At 43.8% G+C, this 17,059-nt stretch overlaps 2 protein-coding genes across 2 annotated transcripts; both read left to right on the top strand.

Moving 5' to 3' along the window:
• The first annotated feature begins 585 nt into the window (after positions 1–585).
• On the top strand, positions 586–1,545 carry LOC138994234 (olfactory receptor 3A2). The gene has a single exon (XM_070394012.1). It carries the CDS (start codon positions 598–600, stop codon positions 1,543–1,545), a length of 948 nt encoding a protein of 315 aa, XP_070250113.1. The 5' UTR covers positions 586–597.
• Positions 1,546–9,368: 7,823 nt separating this feature from the next.
• On the top strand, positions 9,369–10,328 carry LOC138994254 (olfactory receptor 3A2-like). Its single transcript, XM_070394037.1, has one exon. It carries the CDS (start codon positions 9,381–9,383, stop codon positions 10,326–10,328), a length of 948 nt encoding a protein of 315 aa, XP_070250138.1. The 5' UTR covers positions 9,369–9,380.
• The last annotated feature ends 6,731 nt before the right edge of the window (positions 10,329–17,059 follow it).

The raw sequence follows: 17,059 nt of genomic DNA, 5'->3' as shown, positions 1-17,059 counted from the left end.
GGAGGCATATCCAGCAGCCCTGGTCCCCAAGACCAGTCCACTCACCAGAGGCCAAAAAGGTCAAGTGCGGTTGATTTCCTGGTGTTTCAGAGAACCATTAATGTTACAGAAGACTGGACAAGAACCAAGCAATGCTTAGGGAGTTGGGGTTAGACTTTATTATTATCATTATTATTATGCGCAGGCCGAGAGAAAACTGTATTTCAACTTCTGGGCCCTGACATGGAGGAAGTTTCCCTATTTATAACTTTTTACCTTCTTTGTCTCCCAAATATAGGGTTTTCCGGTCCCCTTTGCAAGTTCTTAAAGAGCCCTAGGTGCTGGGGCTTTGAGACCTCAACAAAAGGCCTGGCCTGGCACCAGCACTGATAACTTTGTCTGGGGAAGGTTTATGGCCTCTCTGCAATGGGAGTACTCTTCTTTTTCTTATTATTTAAGCAAGCAAGCAAGCAGTTACAGGAGCCACGAGAGCAGGATTAAAATTTCAAACAGTGGTTTTTGTACAAGATAGATGCTTCAGTTCAAAACATTTATCTGGAGTAAATACATTAGGTGGACTGAGGCTTCCGTGCCTGGGACATTTCCTCACAGGGACTCATGGATCCAGAAGCTGTGACCAATGGGACTGCCATTACTGAGTTCATTCTGCTGGGCCTCGTTGAAACAGAGAAGCTGCAGTCTCTGGTCTTTGTACTTTTCCTCTTTGCTTACCTGCTCACAGTTGGGGGCAACCTCAGCATCCTGGCTGCCATCTTGGTGGAGCCTAAACTCCACACCCCCATGTACTTCTTCCTGGGGAACCTATCAGTTCTAGATGCTGGATGTATCAGCGTCACTGTTCCTGCAATGTTGGGTCGTCTCCTGTCCCACAAGCGTGCAATTTCCTATGATGCCTGCCTCTCCCAACTATTTTTCTTCTACCTTCTGCTTGGTGTGGACTGCTTCCTATTGACAGCCATGGCCTATGACCGATTTCTGGCCATCTGCCTGCCCCTCACCTACAGCATCCGCATGAGCCATTCAGTCCAGTGGATATTGGTGGCTGTGTCCTGGGCCTGTGCCCTCACCAATGCACTGATCCACACTATTGCCCTAACTACACTCAACTTCTGTGGTCCCAATGAGGTCAACCACTTCTACTGTGACCTGCCACAGCTCTTCCCACTCTCTTGCTCCAGCACCCAACTCAATGAGCTGCTGCTCTTTGCTGTTGGTTTCATAATGGCAGGTACACCCTTGACTCTCATTGTCACCTCCTATGTCCACATAGCAGCTGCAGTGCTACGGATCCGCTCAGTGGAGGGCAGGAAGAAAGCCTTCTTCACATGTGGCTCCCATCTCACTGTGGTTTGCCTCTTCTATGGAACTGGTATCTTCAACTACATGCGTCTGGGTACAGAGGAGGCTTCAGACAAAGATAAAGGGGTTGGGATTTTCAACACAGTTATCAACCCCATGCTGAACCCACTTATCTACAGCCTCAGGAACCCTGATGTGCAGGGTGCCCTCTGGCGTGTATTCACAGGGAAGCGGTCACTGACTTAATAAGGGTTCCACTGTCACTTCCTCCTATTCTCCTTTGGACTAAAGGAGAAATCTTATGGGGGCAATAACTAGGACAAATGATTGATAACTGCTTCTATTTCTCTGAGCATAAGGATTTTTATTTTTTTTCGTAGGGGATAATAGTTATTGCTTCCCAAAGAACCCCTGCCCAGGTATAGTTTATAAATATGTAAATTAATGCTGTCACTTCCCTTGACAAATTACAACTTTAGTCACTGTGAGCTCCCTTTTCTGGGTAGAAGTGAAACCTGGGAAGCCCTGAATGCCTACAGGTTCAAGTCCCATAGGAAATGACCCTTTGGTTGGTTATAACCTGGGTTTCCCAAATATTCCTGCAAATTCTCCCCACCAGAGGGTCTTGTGATTCGCTGGAGTTCAGGTATAGTTGGTCTGTTAATAAAACATAGGCCTAGAGCTCAGGATTATTTTACTTATCTCATCAGGCTTCTACAAGTCTAAAAATGCAGCTCATCTCTTTCTATCACACAAAGATGCCCTGGAATATAGAGGGGACAAATGGGAGCTGAATGGTCATGTGTTCTCTAGTAACTCTGGAGAGCATGATTCCTCTGTGCAAATTAAAAAAATCCTCATCCTAGGATATGTTTAATGATTTTAGAGAGAGGGAAATGGAGAGAGAAATATTGATGTGAGAGAGAAACATTGATCGTTTGCCTCCCATAGGTGCACCCACAGGGGGTCAAAGACACAACCTAGATATCTGCCCCGATTGGGAATTGAACACACAATCCTGAAGAATGTCAGAAGACACATTCTTCTTCTGTGTCCTCAGTGGTAGGCCCACTGACCTCAGTCCAACTGCAGATCTTGAAGTGACCCCATAATCCAGCTCTTACCCTTTGAAGCATAGGCTAGGAACACTTTTGCCCACCCATTGACTTGGAGGAAGACAGGTTCTCACAGGTAGTTCTGCCAAACTTGGTCTGACTGTGGTTCTTCAGAAGCCCTATAACCAATATTGAATTTCAGAGAGACATCTCAGCAGTTTATTGGGACCAGCTCCAGGCATCCCTGCCAGAAGATTAAACTCTTAAATCCTGAAAACTGCTCCCATTTCAATGAACTCTTCCTGTTCAGCCTTACATTTTATCTACTCCTTCATTCCTCATGATCCATTTCCATATTGCTCCTGTATAAACTGTAGGAACTTCCAGTTTATGCCATGATATAATAGCCAGTGTATTTAGTTTCTTATTACTCCTTTACCAAAATTACCATAAAGTTGGGGACTTAAACAAATAGGAATTTATTCTCCTATGGCCTGGAGGCCAATCCTAAATGAGTCCTAAAAGGCCAACTTCAAGGTGTCAGCAGGGATAGTTCTTCCTGGAGGCTCCACGGGAAAATCCATCCTTTGTCTTGTGGCCACATCACTCCAATCTCTGCTTCCATCATCATATTGCCTTTTTTTCTTCTGTAATAAAATAATTCTACTTGTCTATTATAAGGATTCTTGCTTTTTGGGCTCTCTTGGATAATCTAGGACAAGCTCCCTAGCTGAAGACTCCTAACAATCTACAGTCTTTTTCACCATGTCAAAAGTTGATTTAAGGAATTAGGGCCTGGATATCTTTGGGGGCCATTATTCAGCGTGCCACAGCCAGCTATGGGAATTCTTTTCAGGAGATAATTATTTTCTCTTGGATTATAGATGGGATTTTCTTATGCCTAGACCTAACCCTCATTTTTCTGGAGGCACTGAGGAGAAATGGGAGAACTTCTTGAGGAGGAGGAGAATCACCTCCTTTGCATGGTCTTTGGCAAAAATAAAAAATAAAAAAAAATTGACTCCTTCTAGCAAGGGAGCAAGGATACTTTTATCAGTCAAGTTCAGGAGCATTTGATTTGGGAGGTTCCAAATGCTCATGCTCACCTTCTCAAATTTCCCCATCCAGGACTCAAGGTCTCACCCCTTCCCTATCAGGGCTCTGGATTTAGCATAGGAGATGCAACTAAGCTACACATTCATCATCCCTTATAGCTCTACCACCCTTACAATTAGGTCCAAGGTTGGATTTTCTGCACTGTCTGCCTTGTGGCTGCTGAAGATTAATGTCTTATTAAGTGTTGCTATGGAAGTATCCTGGCTTTCACAACATACCTTGAATTGTTAGCTGGCTGATCTGGGTTCATCATTCTGTTTTTTCAAGACTTATAAGTAAGTTAACAAAAACCACTGTTTATTTTTAAAACTCCACTATTCTTATAATTACCATCTTTATATATAAAAGCCTAAGCAACCAAATGAACAGTAGACTGGTCACTATGACACGCACTGACCACCAGTGGGCAGATGCTCAACACAGGAGCTGCCTCCTAGTGGTCAGTGCGCTCCCACAGCCAACGTCCTGAGGTCCCTCCCCCTGAGGCTATGAAGAGAGTGACACAAAGAAGTACCCCTGACACAAAGAAGTACCCCTGACACAAAGAAGTACCCCTGACTGAGGGTCATTTCCAAGGTCCCTCTCCCTGGCTGGCCCTGATTGGCCCAGATAGGACTGGGCAAGGCGGCCCTGATTGTCCCCAATCCCAGGCCAAGCTGAGGGATCCACCCAGGCATGAATTTGTGCACCGAGCCTCTAGTCTATATATATAAAAGGCTAAGCAACTCTCCAACCGACCGTCTGTGAGACCTGTCAATAGGTATTACGTGAACTGACCACCAGGAAGCAGACACTCAACTCAGGAGTTGCTGAGTGACAGCAACTTTGCAGAGTGCCCTCTGCACTCTGGGACCTCTCAGAGGATGTGGGAGAGCCAGTTTTGACCTGATACCTGCAGGCCAGGCCAAGGGACCTCACTCACTGGACAGATGCCCTTTGAACTGGACGCTGTCCCAAGTGCAGCTGGCTGGGGAGGGACTTCAGGGGGTTGGTTCCAGGGTGTGTCCAGCCCTTCTCGTCCAGTCCCAACCTACAGGCCATCTGCTAATTAATTCCCTTTCAATGTGTACAAATCCATGCACCGGGCCACTAGTGGTTCTCATAACATTAGTGTGCTGGAGCTAACACATAAACTAGTGTTTTGCCTTTCACCTGTGCTTCATCACAACCTACCACAATCAAGTGTCAGTAATTATGCTAGGGGTTATCACCAGCCCCACTTACCCCAAGCAGTCATGAATGGTTCAGTTCCTGAATTTCAGCTGGAGAATGTGCTTCTTAGGGCTATCCTCTGGCCAACTGTCAGACTTGGGCTCCCACCAAAGCAGAGCCCAAGACAAGATGCATGTGCAATTTAAACGGGAAGTCATCTAGGGCAGTTAAGAGCAAGATTATTTATTTGGGGTAGTGGTCTCAGGGAGCAAGACTGAGGCTATGAAGAGAGTGACACAAAGAAGGAAGAAGTACCCCTGACTGAGGGTCATTTCCAAGGTCCCTGCTGTGGACAGCAGAGACTGGATTGTGCAAGAGCATATCGAATGCCTCTCAGGGTTGCCTGGTGAAGAGGCAGTGGGGCGTTATCCACTGGCTCCTGTCTCCTACTTTCAAGTTGTCCTCTGCCCTCTGAGCTCCACTTGTGCTCAGACATAGTGAGCCTCCCAGGCCCATTGTTCATGATATTAGAGGATTCCAAGGAAGAGGCTACACTCTGTCAGCTCACGTTAAGCAGAAACCTATAGGGAACTCTCCAGTCCCGCCAGGGCTGAAATCAGAAAAGGGCCGAGAAAGAACTGAGTCAGAACATTGGTTCTGTGTGCTCTGATCTCCTTCATAGAATTGTTGTGAGGACAGATACAGACTCCAGGCATGTAAGGTTCTGACTACACTCCCATGTCTGTATCAAGAACACATAAATGTCATGTACTGTTGAACCTCTACTAGCGGCTTAATGTGTCTTAGTTCATTAATAATCTTCACTAACAACCTGTGATAGAAGATATGCTCATTTCACAGATGAGGAATCTGAGTCCCTGAAGGGTGCAACAGCTTGCACACAGTGCAACAACTAGTAATCAGAGGAGCAGGTCTGTCTACAGTGCTTTTCTTCCTGCACCAGGCGTCTCTGCTGGGGGAAGAGAGAGCACTCTCTCTTGGGGGATGGGGTGTTGGGTGAGTAGTTACTGGTGGGTATAGAGGTCAGGGGAACACATGTCTCCACCTCACACATCTTCTGTTTGTTCATCTGAGACTTCAACAGGGCTTTCCATTTTCAAGGGCCTGGCCTAGATCATCATCTTGATAGGCAGCCTCCCAGGGGTCCTTCTAGTAGGTATAGCTCTTACCACCACTTCCAGAACCATTACAGGTGCCCCAAGGCACAGTCCCAGTAGCCCCCACTAACAATGCCCTGAGGGGGAAAGCACCACACTCAGGAAAACTCATTAGAAAAGTGGGTTTGGAGAAAGCTTCTCCCTCTTGCCTCTCTGCTGGGGCCTCCTCCTCATCCCAGGGCTGATGCAAGTCTGGGAATGAGCTTGTTTCTGCTCAAAGGCCCTGCTTGGGGCTGGCCTCTGGGAAAGAAAGCCCATCCCTAGGAAACCTGTATCTAGTCTTAATTACACCTCTAGTTGGCTGGGTGACTTTAAGGATATGGACAAGTCCTGCAGGCCTCAGCAACCCACCATTAAGTGGAATTTATATCACCTGCCCCAACTCCCTGCTATAGGCCAGGGCAGAGGTAAGGTCTTTTGAAAGGAAATCTAACTACCAGAAGGTGTAAGACATTGTTGCTATAGTTATGAAGGGCTTGAGTTGTTTACAAAACAACTTGTATCTCTCCCCAGCTGTCCCCTCTTTCCTGGGAGGGCTCATTTCTGAGGTCTCCCCAGAGGATAACACCCAGTGAAATAAGACCTTGGATAGAGAAGCTGTCAGCTTGTTTCTTCTCATTTTCTTTTGTATCCTGGTAGCTCCTCATTTTCTGAGTAGATAACTGAGTCTTCACAGCTCATGGTTTCTTCCCTGAAGGAAACCCACTGGCTCCTATGCTCATGTCAGGGTGAGTATTCTCAGGGATCCTTCCTTTGCTCCTCTGCTGCCATCAGCTCAAACCCAACTCTCTATAGTGCAACTGATGGGAAGCCTTTTCAGGGAAAGATCTGGGAAGATAACATAGAGGTCCTGGTTCCTCTCTGGCCCCTTTGCCCATGGCCCCCTTTCCTGGATAAAGCCACCTGCTCCTTGTTACTCTTAGGGGAGAGTGTGGAGGGACTCCCTGAGTCTAGTTCACTGGCCAGGACGACTTCATCAGGCAGCCTAGAACCTTCACTCAGTCGCAGGTTGTTGAGCCTTTTCATCACTGGGAGGAACTGGTGGAGGTCCAGAGTAGGGAGCTGTCTTAGCTCAGTGAGGAGAACCTGGGGCTCATTACAAGGCCCCAAGGGTGGTCATACAGGAGGGCTCCTCATGTTGGGCATCATGGTGACCCTGTCAGACCCTCTAGATGTCACTGCATGATTGCAGGTCACCTCAGAATCCCACTGATTTCAGGTAAGTTGTACCTCTGGCCACCAGAGGGTTGGCAGCAGCTGTTTTGTTGTTCTTTTATCCCTGACTATAACTTAGTTGTCTGGAAGGTTTCACCCTCCTAAGGGCCTTATTCTTTTGAGTGATTTACATGAAAATAAACTTATTAGTGTGTGAATTGCTGCATTTCCTAACTGTTCCATCAAAACTAAGTAAAGCAGTAGTTAGTCCCTCCAGCAACCTTACACCTTGCACTTGCCCCTCCTCCCCCTCCTTCAGACTAATGCTTAAAAGTCTCTTGCAAATTCAATGTCACCAAGTCTTCCCTGACAACTCCAGCTCATTTTAGAGCCCTCCTTCTTGAAAATCCTATGAGCACTTGAACCACCATTTATTTATTTAGGGAATATTAAGTACCTACCTTGTGTGAAGTATTATGATAAGTACTGCTATTGGAAAACTGAGTCAGTCTACAGAGAATTAGGGGAGATATGCTTTTTAGAGAAGTGACTTAGCTAGAAGGTAAAGAGCAGTAAGTTCCGTGAAATAATGGATAGTGGTAGATGAGACAGTGAGAGAGAGAAAGAGAGAGAGAGAGAGAGAGAGAGAGAGAGAGAGAGAGAGAGAGAGAAAGGAAACTGAGAGGGAGAGAGAGAGAGAGATATCTTTTTGAGATGGAGACTTTTTAAAAAAAAAAAAATAATTCATTCAGCCGCCAGTAGTTGAGTGAAATCTTCATATACTTGGCCATGTGGAGTTGGACGGAATCGGTTGCAGTAAAGAAAACAGCATGAGCAGTAACCGGCTTGGCTCAGTGGATAGAGCGTTGGCCTGTGGACTGAAAGGTCCAGGGTTCAATTCCGGTCAAGAGCATGTACCTTGGTTGTGGGCACATCTCCAGTAGGAAGTGTGCAGGAGGCAGCTGATCGATGTTTCTCTCTCATCAATGTTTCTAACTCTCTATCTCTCTCCCTTCCTCTCTGTAAAAAATCAATAAAATATATTTTTTTAAAAATTAAAAAAGAGAAAACAGCATGAATAAAGAAGTAACAAATAACAGGGTCATAATCTAATGCTTATGTTAAAATGGATCCAAAAGGGAAAATGGAGAGTAGTTAATTAAATTATTCTTTAATATAATATATGTAATGAGCTGTTATCCATCTATTGATTTGTCAATTTGCAAGGCCATTTATCAATTATCATAAATTTATCAATTTCATAAATGATGATTACCTCTGAGGATGACCTCCCCTTCCTATCTCACCAAGTATGTGCGCTTAGAATTTTAAGACTATGTTAGAGTTCACCGCATCCAACTTTTTATCCATGTGAGCTCAGGCCCTCATCACCCTTTCCCTTTTGTTAGAGTCACCAGACTCCATCCTCTCATGCCAGTGTGTTCTCTGCAAGGGAATAACATAATCTTAGTGAAGCTCTAGCTCTCCTTATGCCATGGGCAGTAAAGGCACATAAATATATTTTGACCAGGAGTTTATTATAAGAGCTGAAGAACTTAGCTCCATCTGGCTCAACGTCTGTGCTTGCTTCATGTGGGGACCTCTCCTTAGAGCTATAGGTCAATGGACCATGCCCAGTGCAAGGACAAGTGGAGCATAGTGGCTTTGCAATGCAGAAAACTAACTGCTCCTAGCAGCGACCACCCATAGGTCATGTTGCAATTTTTATTTCAGAGGCAGGTAGCAGATACCATAAAGAGAACAAATAATTTAAAATTAAGCTGTTATTCAATGTCTAGAGTATGGACTTAATTAACAACAAGAAGACTGGCAATTTATTGACTGAGGCATTTTGAATTTATATTTCAGAGTATGTCCCTATCTTGGGGAAATGTACTTGGCTAGAGTGTCTGATGTCCACACTCACGTGGTTCATCTCCCTGATTCTTGCCATATCTTTACTTCATCTTCACTATTTATAAAAGCCTGGTAAACCCTAGATTATATTATAAAATGCCCCATAGTTTTACTAGAAATATCGTTGGTTTTTATTTTGAAATATGCTTATTGCTTTGGGCTAATCCCCCAGAGTAAAATGGGGAAATTCCATCTTAATCTTAGTACATCAAAGAGAAAGCCTGCTTTTTTCTTAATGTATTTTCCCAAGTATTGTGGCCCTTTCAATAAAGAGAGTATGGGAGGGAGAGATGATGGGGGTTCAGGGCATCTCATCTAAGATCAAGATAGAGGCTTGGAGGTGGTGGGAGGTCCGTGAGTGAGGTAGTAGGGGGTGGGAAACCATCAGCTGGAGCACTGGGAACTTGTCAGGGAGTTGTGAACATAGGTCGTTCAAAACATCTATGTGGAGTAAATACATTAGATGGACTGATGCTTCCATGCCTGGGACATTTCCTCACAGGGACTCATGGATCCAGAAGCTGTGACCAATGGGACTGCTGTTACTGAGTTCATTCTGCTGGGCCTCGTTGAAACAGAGAAGCTGCAGTCTCTGGTCTTTGTACTTTTCCTCTTTGCTTACCTGCTCACAGTTGGGGGCAACCTTAGCATCCTGGCTGCCATCTTGGTGGAGCCTAAACTCCACACCCCCATGTACTTCTTCCTGGGGAACCTATCAGTTCTAGATGCTGGATGTATCAGCATCACTGTTCCTGCAATGTTGTGTCGTCTCCTGTCCCACAAGCGTGCAATTTCCTATGATGCCTGCCTCTCCCAACTATTTTTCTTCTACCTTCTGGCTGGTGTGGACTGCTTCCTGTTGACAGCCATGGCCTATGACCGATTCCTGGCCATTAGCCGGCCCCTCACCTACAGCACCCGCATGAGCCATTCAGTCCAGTGGATATTGGTGGCTGTGTCCTGGGCCTGTGCCCTCACCAATGCACTGATCCACACTATTGCCCTAACTACACTCAACTTCTGTGGTCCCAATGAGGTCAATCACTTCTACTGTGACCTGCCACAGCTCTTCCCGCTCTCTTGCTCCAGCACCCAACTCAATGAGCTGCTGCTCTTTGCTGTTGGTTTCATAATGGCAGGTACACCCTTGACTCTCATTGTCACCTCCTATGTCCACATAGCAGCTGCAGTGCTACGGATCCGCTCAGTGGAGGGCAGGAAGAAAGCCTTCTTCACATGTGGCTCCCATCTCACTGTGGTTTGCCTCTTCTACGGAACTGGTATCTTCAACTACATGCGTCTGGGTACAGAGGAGGCTTCAGACAAAGATAAAGGGGTTGGGATTTTCAACACAGTTATCAACCCCATGCTGAACCCACTTATCTACAGCCTTAGAAACCCTGATGTTCAGGGTGCCCTGTGGCGGGTATTTGTGGGGAGGCGGCTGTTGACCTGAGGGGTGATAGGGTCTCTCCTTTTCTGCTTTTTTAGGGTTCAGAAAAATTTCCCATAAAGTCAGGAACCTGGGGAAATGATTATGAATGATTTGTTTACAGGTCTTCATTTTGGAAATTTTTGTGTGTTATGTTTGTCCTGCAAAGAAATCCTACATAATTTATTCATACAATAATATTTATTGTATTGCTTCTGTGATAGAAATGCTCCTCTAGGGCACAGATGAACAAAATAGACAAAAGTCTCTACACCAGCGGTTCTCAACCTGTGGGTCGCAACCCCTTTAGGGGTCGAACGACCCTTTCACAGGGGTCGCCTAAGACCATCGGAAAACACATATATAATTACATATTGTTTTTGTGATTAATCACTATGCTTTAATTATGTTCAATTTGTAACAATGAAATTGGGGGTCACCACAGCATGAGGAACTGTATTAAAGGGTCGCAGCCTTAGGAAGGTTGAGAACCACTGCTCTACACGCATGCAACTCACATTCTTTTTTTTTTTAAATCTTGCAGTTCACATTATAATGAAGGGAAAGCAAAGAAATGAAATAAATAAGCATCATATATGATAGATCACATCGTGATTTGTGCTATAGAGAAAGACAGGTAGATAAGGGGATATGAGGTTATGATATGTCCTGGCAAGTTGCTACCTTGTTTTTGCTATGCTCACTTTCCTTGTAGAGTTGACACCTTGGAAGCCAGTTAGTTCTGGGCAGCAAGGAAGGATTATTTGCTTAATCACAGCCCTAATTGCCAAGAATAGAACTCTGAAGTTTTCTTTTGGTGGGAAATGTGAGATTCCTTCTCGATCAGGGTGCAGAAAGCTGTTTTAAACTAGTGCCAAGGAATATTATATTCTGTTCGCCTTTCCCCTCCAAGAAAATCAGTTCCTTTTCTTTAATAACATAAAATCCCCATACGATATCTAGGGGACAGGTAGAGTCTAGAGAGGGAAACAGCCTATTAAATAAAAGCTACATTAATGCATAAATGATATATCTTCAGGTCAAAAAAGGTATGCTTCATCTCCATCCTCTGCCGTATTTTTCTCTTATTGAGTCATCTTCCCCACATATATGGCAAAGCCTTTGAAAGAGTAAGCGCTTATGCTCCACCCATATCCCGAGACTTTTCAATGTAGAATGTCCACCATAACCTTCTCCTCCAAAGCCTTACTTTTCTCTCCCAAAACTCCTAGCTCAGAAAATATCCATGATGTAGTCCCTGGGCGTGATGCTTCTTTCTGAATTTAATTTCAGGATTAGTACAAAAGTGCAGCTCCAGCCCAGAGAATTTCCACTTCTTGGTGTTCATCCAGCTTCAGCTCATTCATTCCTGATTTGTGTCTCTTCTCCAGCCTCCATCGGAAGGCTACTTACCCTGTCCTGGCAGTTCTGCTGTGATGTCCCTCAGCTGTATCACTCCTAAAACTGCCCCATGGCTACACCTGGAGCTCATCTGCTCTGTGATCTCTTCTTGGAGCCAAGGAACTGGAAGGATGAGCTGAAATGGGATGGGGAAAAAGATATGAGAGTGGTCTATTGTTGTCGCTCTAGGGTTCAGAAAGCCCCACTTCGGGCGTCCATTTATGCCAGGGTTCATGTCCCAGCATCAAGAAGGGTTCAGGAATCTGGAAAAGGGGCTGCGTGTAGATGACATAGGAATCCAGAGACTAATAAAGAGTCCAGAGACGAGATATAATTTTGAAAGGCATTGGGGGTCAGGGGACCTTCAGCTAAAGGAACTTGTCTTGGACCCTTGCTCTTATTAACACAATTTGTCCTAAGGCAAGGTGGAGATAATACACTTCAAAGGGTAAGGTTTCAAAGGGTACAGAGTCCATTGTCAGAATGGGGAATAGCCTAAGGCTGTTCAGGTGTTTGGCCAGTAGGAGGCAATAACATGTAGATTAAGATGCCCTTTAACTGTCTGGCAGCCACAATCAGTTTCCTATTCAGTTTTGGGGAAATGCCTTTAGCCATTCCCAACAGGTGACTACATGTGTGACTCAACCCTGTTGAGTCCCCAAGTCTCATCAACCTTTTGATGAAACTCTTAAAATTATGACATGCTGGAATTGGTCTATGGCAGTGGTCAATGGGACAGGATTGGGCATGAAGATGAGATGTGAGGATAGAAGGAGGGATGGGACAAAAGGAGGGTGAGCAAAAGCGATGAACTGTTTCCTGGGGCTGAACCCAGAAAGAAGGATAGAAAGTAGGGAAAGGACATGAGAAAATGGGAGCTAAGAAAGGATGAGAGAATTAGGAGCATCAAGCAAGATGACTAAGGAATGTTGAGGTCCAAGATGGACATGGAGAAAATGCAGAATGAGCAGGGGTTGGAGATAAGGACAAAATTCATACTGTGGAATGACTTCCCTTTAGCTGTGGCCATGTAATAAAGAACACCTTTGATGTTATTGTTTTTCCCTTCTCAGAAGGAAAAAAATGTTTAAATTTTGCCAAAGGAAGAATGATGCAAAGTTGTCTGGGAAGTCCTCCGATGCTTCCTCTGGCTAGCTGACAATCTTAGAAGGTCAGAGGGGGGCTGACGGATGGGAGGAGGGAGGGAAGATGTGTTTGCTGAGGGTTTATCCTCCACAGCCCCCCTGGGCCATCAAAGTCACCAGCCTCCTGCCTTTGCGGGCAGCGCCTGCCAATACAGTCTAATGAGCAGAGGTGAAGTGTGTCGCTTTCCTGACACTCTTGGTTCTGCAGACACTGTGGGGTTGGAGAGAATGACCTTCCCTCACAGGGCAGAATTCTCGTGAAGGAAAACCAGGCATATGGGCTGTAACCGCTGCTCTGTGACCTTGGAGATTTCCTTTCTGTGGGTGGGCTTGTTTCTACCTTTTCCATAAGGACCCGGACCGGATCATCTCTCCATGGTTCTTTACATTTAACTACCTTTGGTTACACTATTCTGGATGAACTGTTTCCTAGGGCGGAACCCAGAAACTATTTCGGGAGCATTACCACTACCATTTTTTACCACTTCATTAGCCTCTGAGCATTTAGCACCGCCCCAACTCATCTCATCTGTTAGCCCGGAGGGTAATCTCTTACTCCCAGGCCTTGGCATGCTTCCCCCTGAACATTCATCTCAAACTCTTAAGGGTGCTTTCCTTGGAAATAGTTTCCTATGTTCTACCTCTCCTCCAAGACCTAAGAGGTTCGTTAACAAGTATATTTCTTCTGCATTTCACTCTTTGCAGCCCCCAATTGTAAATATCTTTAGTTAACAAGTATTTAGAAATGTTATATCTGACAGTGGAAACATTCAGACTATATTATTTGGTCAAGCAGGAAGTAAAAAGACAAGTGTCTTTTGACATTTGGATCCAAGTGTCACTGTACCACAAAGGCCATCATTCAGTTACCTCGTTCAGGAACTTTATGTTTATTCCTCCAGAGATTTTGCACATATATGGCATGCATATTCCACATCCTGAGAGCCATCACTGTTCTGTGATCTGCTTTTTATTTTCCCCACACATTATGGAATATAACCTTTTTCATGACAAAGACTAAACTCATCCTTTTTTTCTGTTTTAATGGTAGCACAATACAGCATTGTATGCATAAACCTTATTCACTTAATCCAACTTCTATTGATATAATGTGGGTTTCCAATTATTTTGTAATAACAAACAGTGCTGTGATGACTATCTTTACAAAGAGATCTTTCCAAATTTCTATAATTATTTACCTAGGATTAATTCCTATGAAACACTTTGAGGGATATTTTAAAATGCAAATATAAACTTTGAACACACTTGTATATTTTCCTCTTACTTACCAAAACTTTTGCACTAATTTGTACATCCACTAGGTTATGATAGTATCATCAATGGTTGCTATAAATAAACATCTTTAATTCTTATGATTAGAAGGTTGAGAAATGACTATATATACTTAAAAATGTTTTTAAATCGTCACCTGAGGACATGTAGAGAGAGGGGATAGAAAACGAGAGAGAGAGAGACAGAGAGACAGAGAGAGAGACAGAGAGAGTGAGAGAGATGCTTCACACAACTGAGGCACACTTTTCAAATATTTGTAAGCAAATTTCTTCTCTTGGAATTGCAGTTTGAGAGCTTTTGTACTCTTTTTCATTGGATTTTTTGGTTAGAAAATTTCAATTGTTATGGATATCAGTTTTTTGCCATGACACTTGCAAATGGTTTCTCTAGCTTGCCATTTGTTCTAATGTGATCTGTGTTTTGCCAAATAGATGTGTTACATTTTTATGTGATCAAATCTGTTTTTTCTTATCATGCTCTTTGATCTTGTGTCTCACTTTGTGTGGTAAAGATGTTTCCCACCTTATCAGGAAGATAGGCTAGGTTGTATTGTGCTAACGAAGCCCTAAATCTCAGTGGTTTGCAGCAGTAAAGGTTAATTTCATAGTCATGTGACTTCAATGATCTGATGGATCTAAAGAGTTTCTGTTTTTGGATTGTGCATCTTTTTTCTTATGGTAAAGATGAGAGTAAGGACTTCTAAGCTCTTATATGTCAGAGTGGAAACCAGAAGTCAATATTTTATTTGACAATGGCCTGTGGTGGACACGACTTCCATTTCCCCCTTTCTAGCAGCTGCCAATTTCCATATCCAGCTGGTTCTGGGGGGTGTGGTTCAGGGGACCCAGAGTGGAGGTATCGGCACATCTAACTGGTCAGACCACAGTGATGATGGTTGTATGTGGACGTGTGACTTCAATGAGTTAATAAGATTCTTTATATTAGTCACAAGAAAAAATTCTGGATGTTCTCAATTAAATGAGAGCAGCCGGAGAGTGAGAGAAAGAGACAGAGCAGTTAGCCTGTAATAGCAGGGAGCCAGCTCACAAAGGACTGCTCCCATTTCTGAGTGTCCTTTGGAACTTGAATTGACTTCCAGGCAGCTAATTTCCTGATGATCCGAAAGAGAGAAAACATACCCCTATTTGTAGTTGAATGTTAACTAGCACTATGTTGCTAAAAATGAATAATGTTACTTTTGCTTTTGTCTATTGCACTTAAGAGTTCCTGCAGCTTTCTCTCCTTTCTGAACCTCAACAGGAAAATAAACCCAAACAAAACAAAAACTACAGCTTGTGTCCCTCTCCTGGTGAAAGTGTAGGGCTGGATTTGTAGAAGTTGTTTTTGAAAAATGTATCAAAGCTCTGAATAATAAAAACTTTTGGTCCAGCAAGTCCACTTCACCAATTTCGCTGAAGGAAACAATCATGTAAGCTAACAAAACAAAGGCATTTATTTCCACACTGTTGCAAACAATGGGAAAAAAACCTGTAGGCAACTAACTATTGAATATTGGGAAGCGTGTTAAATGAATTCTGATATATTTATTGAATTGCACACTGAAATACTGCATAGGCATTATAGTAATATAGTAATATAGCTGAGTATTTACCAATGTAGATATTATTGTGTAAATGAAAAAAAACAAGTTTTAAAACAATTTGAATTCATTCTGAAAAAATATATATTTAGCCAAGATCAAAGTTTAAAATTTAAATACAGCTAATTGTTTTTGGTTTATTTTTACTTGAATATTTCTACAGTAATCCATATTGTTGGTTTAATAAAAACAATAAAAGTTAAAAACAGTAAACATTCAATGGTATCTCCTAGCCTACACAACATATTCCAAGTTCTTGAACAAGGCACTGGCGGCCTGTCCCCCCACGATGTCCTCCTCAGCCACAGGGCTTGCTGTGGCTTGGTCACCAGTTACACTCAACTGGGACAGTCCTTGTATGCATCAAGGTGTTTATACCCCATTGCCTTTTTGTCCAGTTGTTCTGCTTAATAACAACTACACTGACTATGGGTCATGCCCTCTGCTCTTGTACATGATCTCATTTGATCCTCAAAGCTACCCCCCTCCCAATTTACACAATGCTATTGTTCAAAGTTTACAGAGAAGAAAAGGATGCTTAGAATGGTGAGGTGACTTCCACAAACATCCTAGGAATGGGGAAATCTGTTCATGGCTAATGGGAATATCCCCTCTACATCATGCCTCCTCCCCTCTGGGAGTGATCTTATTTCCCCCTGGCCACTTTTCCTGGGTGACTCATCCGCATTCGTTAATCTTAGCTTAGCTTTCACCACCATAAGGAAGTCTTCCCTGAATCCTACATCACTGACAAGGCAGGCTTGGCTTTCCTACGTTATGCCCCCAACCCTCCTGCCCAGACCATAACCTTGCATGAAAGTGGTCTTCTTCCCGTCCATAGTGATATAATTCATATTTGTAACCCAATTAGAGGCCCTTAATAGGCATTCAGTCATTATCAATGGAATGATATGAACCTCTGATCAATTCAACTGTCTCAAAGTCTAGGTCAAGTGCTGGCTCCCCTGACTCATTCGTAAAGAATTGCTCTCTCTTCCAAATGCCACCACCCAGTGACTCATCCTCTTGTCAGTTACTATCCCCTTTCTAGCCATTGCATATTACAGAGCAGATTGAACCTAAGTAGAAATTGGGTCTCCCATTTACCCTCTCCCTGCCTACTCCACTCACTGTTAGGGTTTTTGCCAGTGACACAGGCTGTGAAAGAATTCACAGCTAAAAGAAGGGATGAAGTTTATTTTACATTTCACAAAGGGAAAGGGCTAAGTACTGATAATTAATACAAGGCAGGAAACAAAAAGCAGCTTCCCCTTTTAAAGGGGAATGGCTCCTGATGCTAGGTGACAAGGAAGGGA

This window comes from Myotis yumanensis, unplaced genomic scaffold (genome assembly GCF_028538775.1).
Source record: "Myotis yumanensis isolate MYYU_CA2020_CCGP unplaced genomic scaffold, mMyoYum1.0.hap1 SCAF_16, whole genome shotgun sequence".
Lineage (NCBI taxonomy): Eukaryota > Metazoa > Chordata > Mammalia > Chiroptera > Vespertilionidae > Myotis > Myotis yumanensis.
This window is presented reverse-complemented; position numbering and strand designations above follow the sequence as displayed.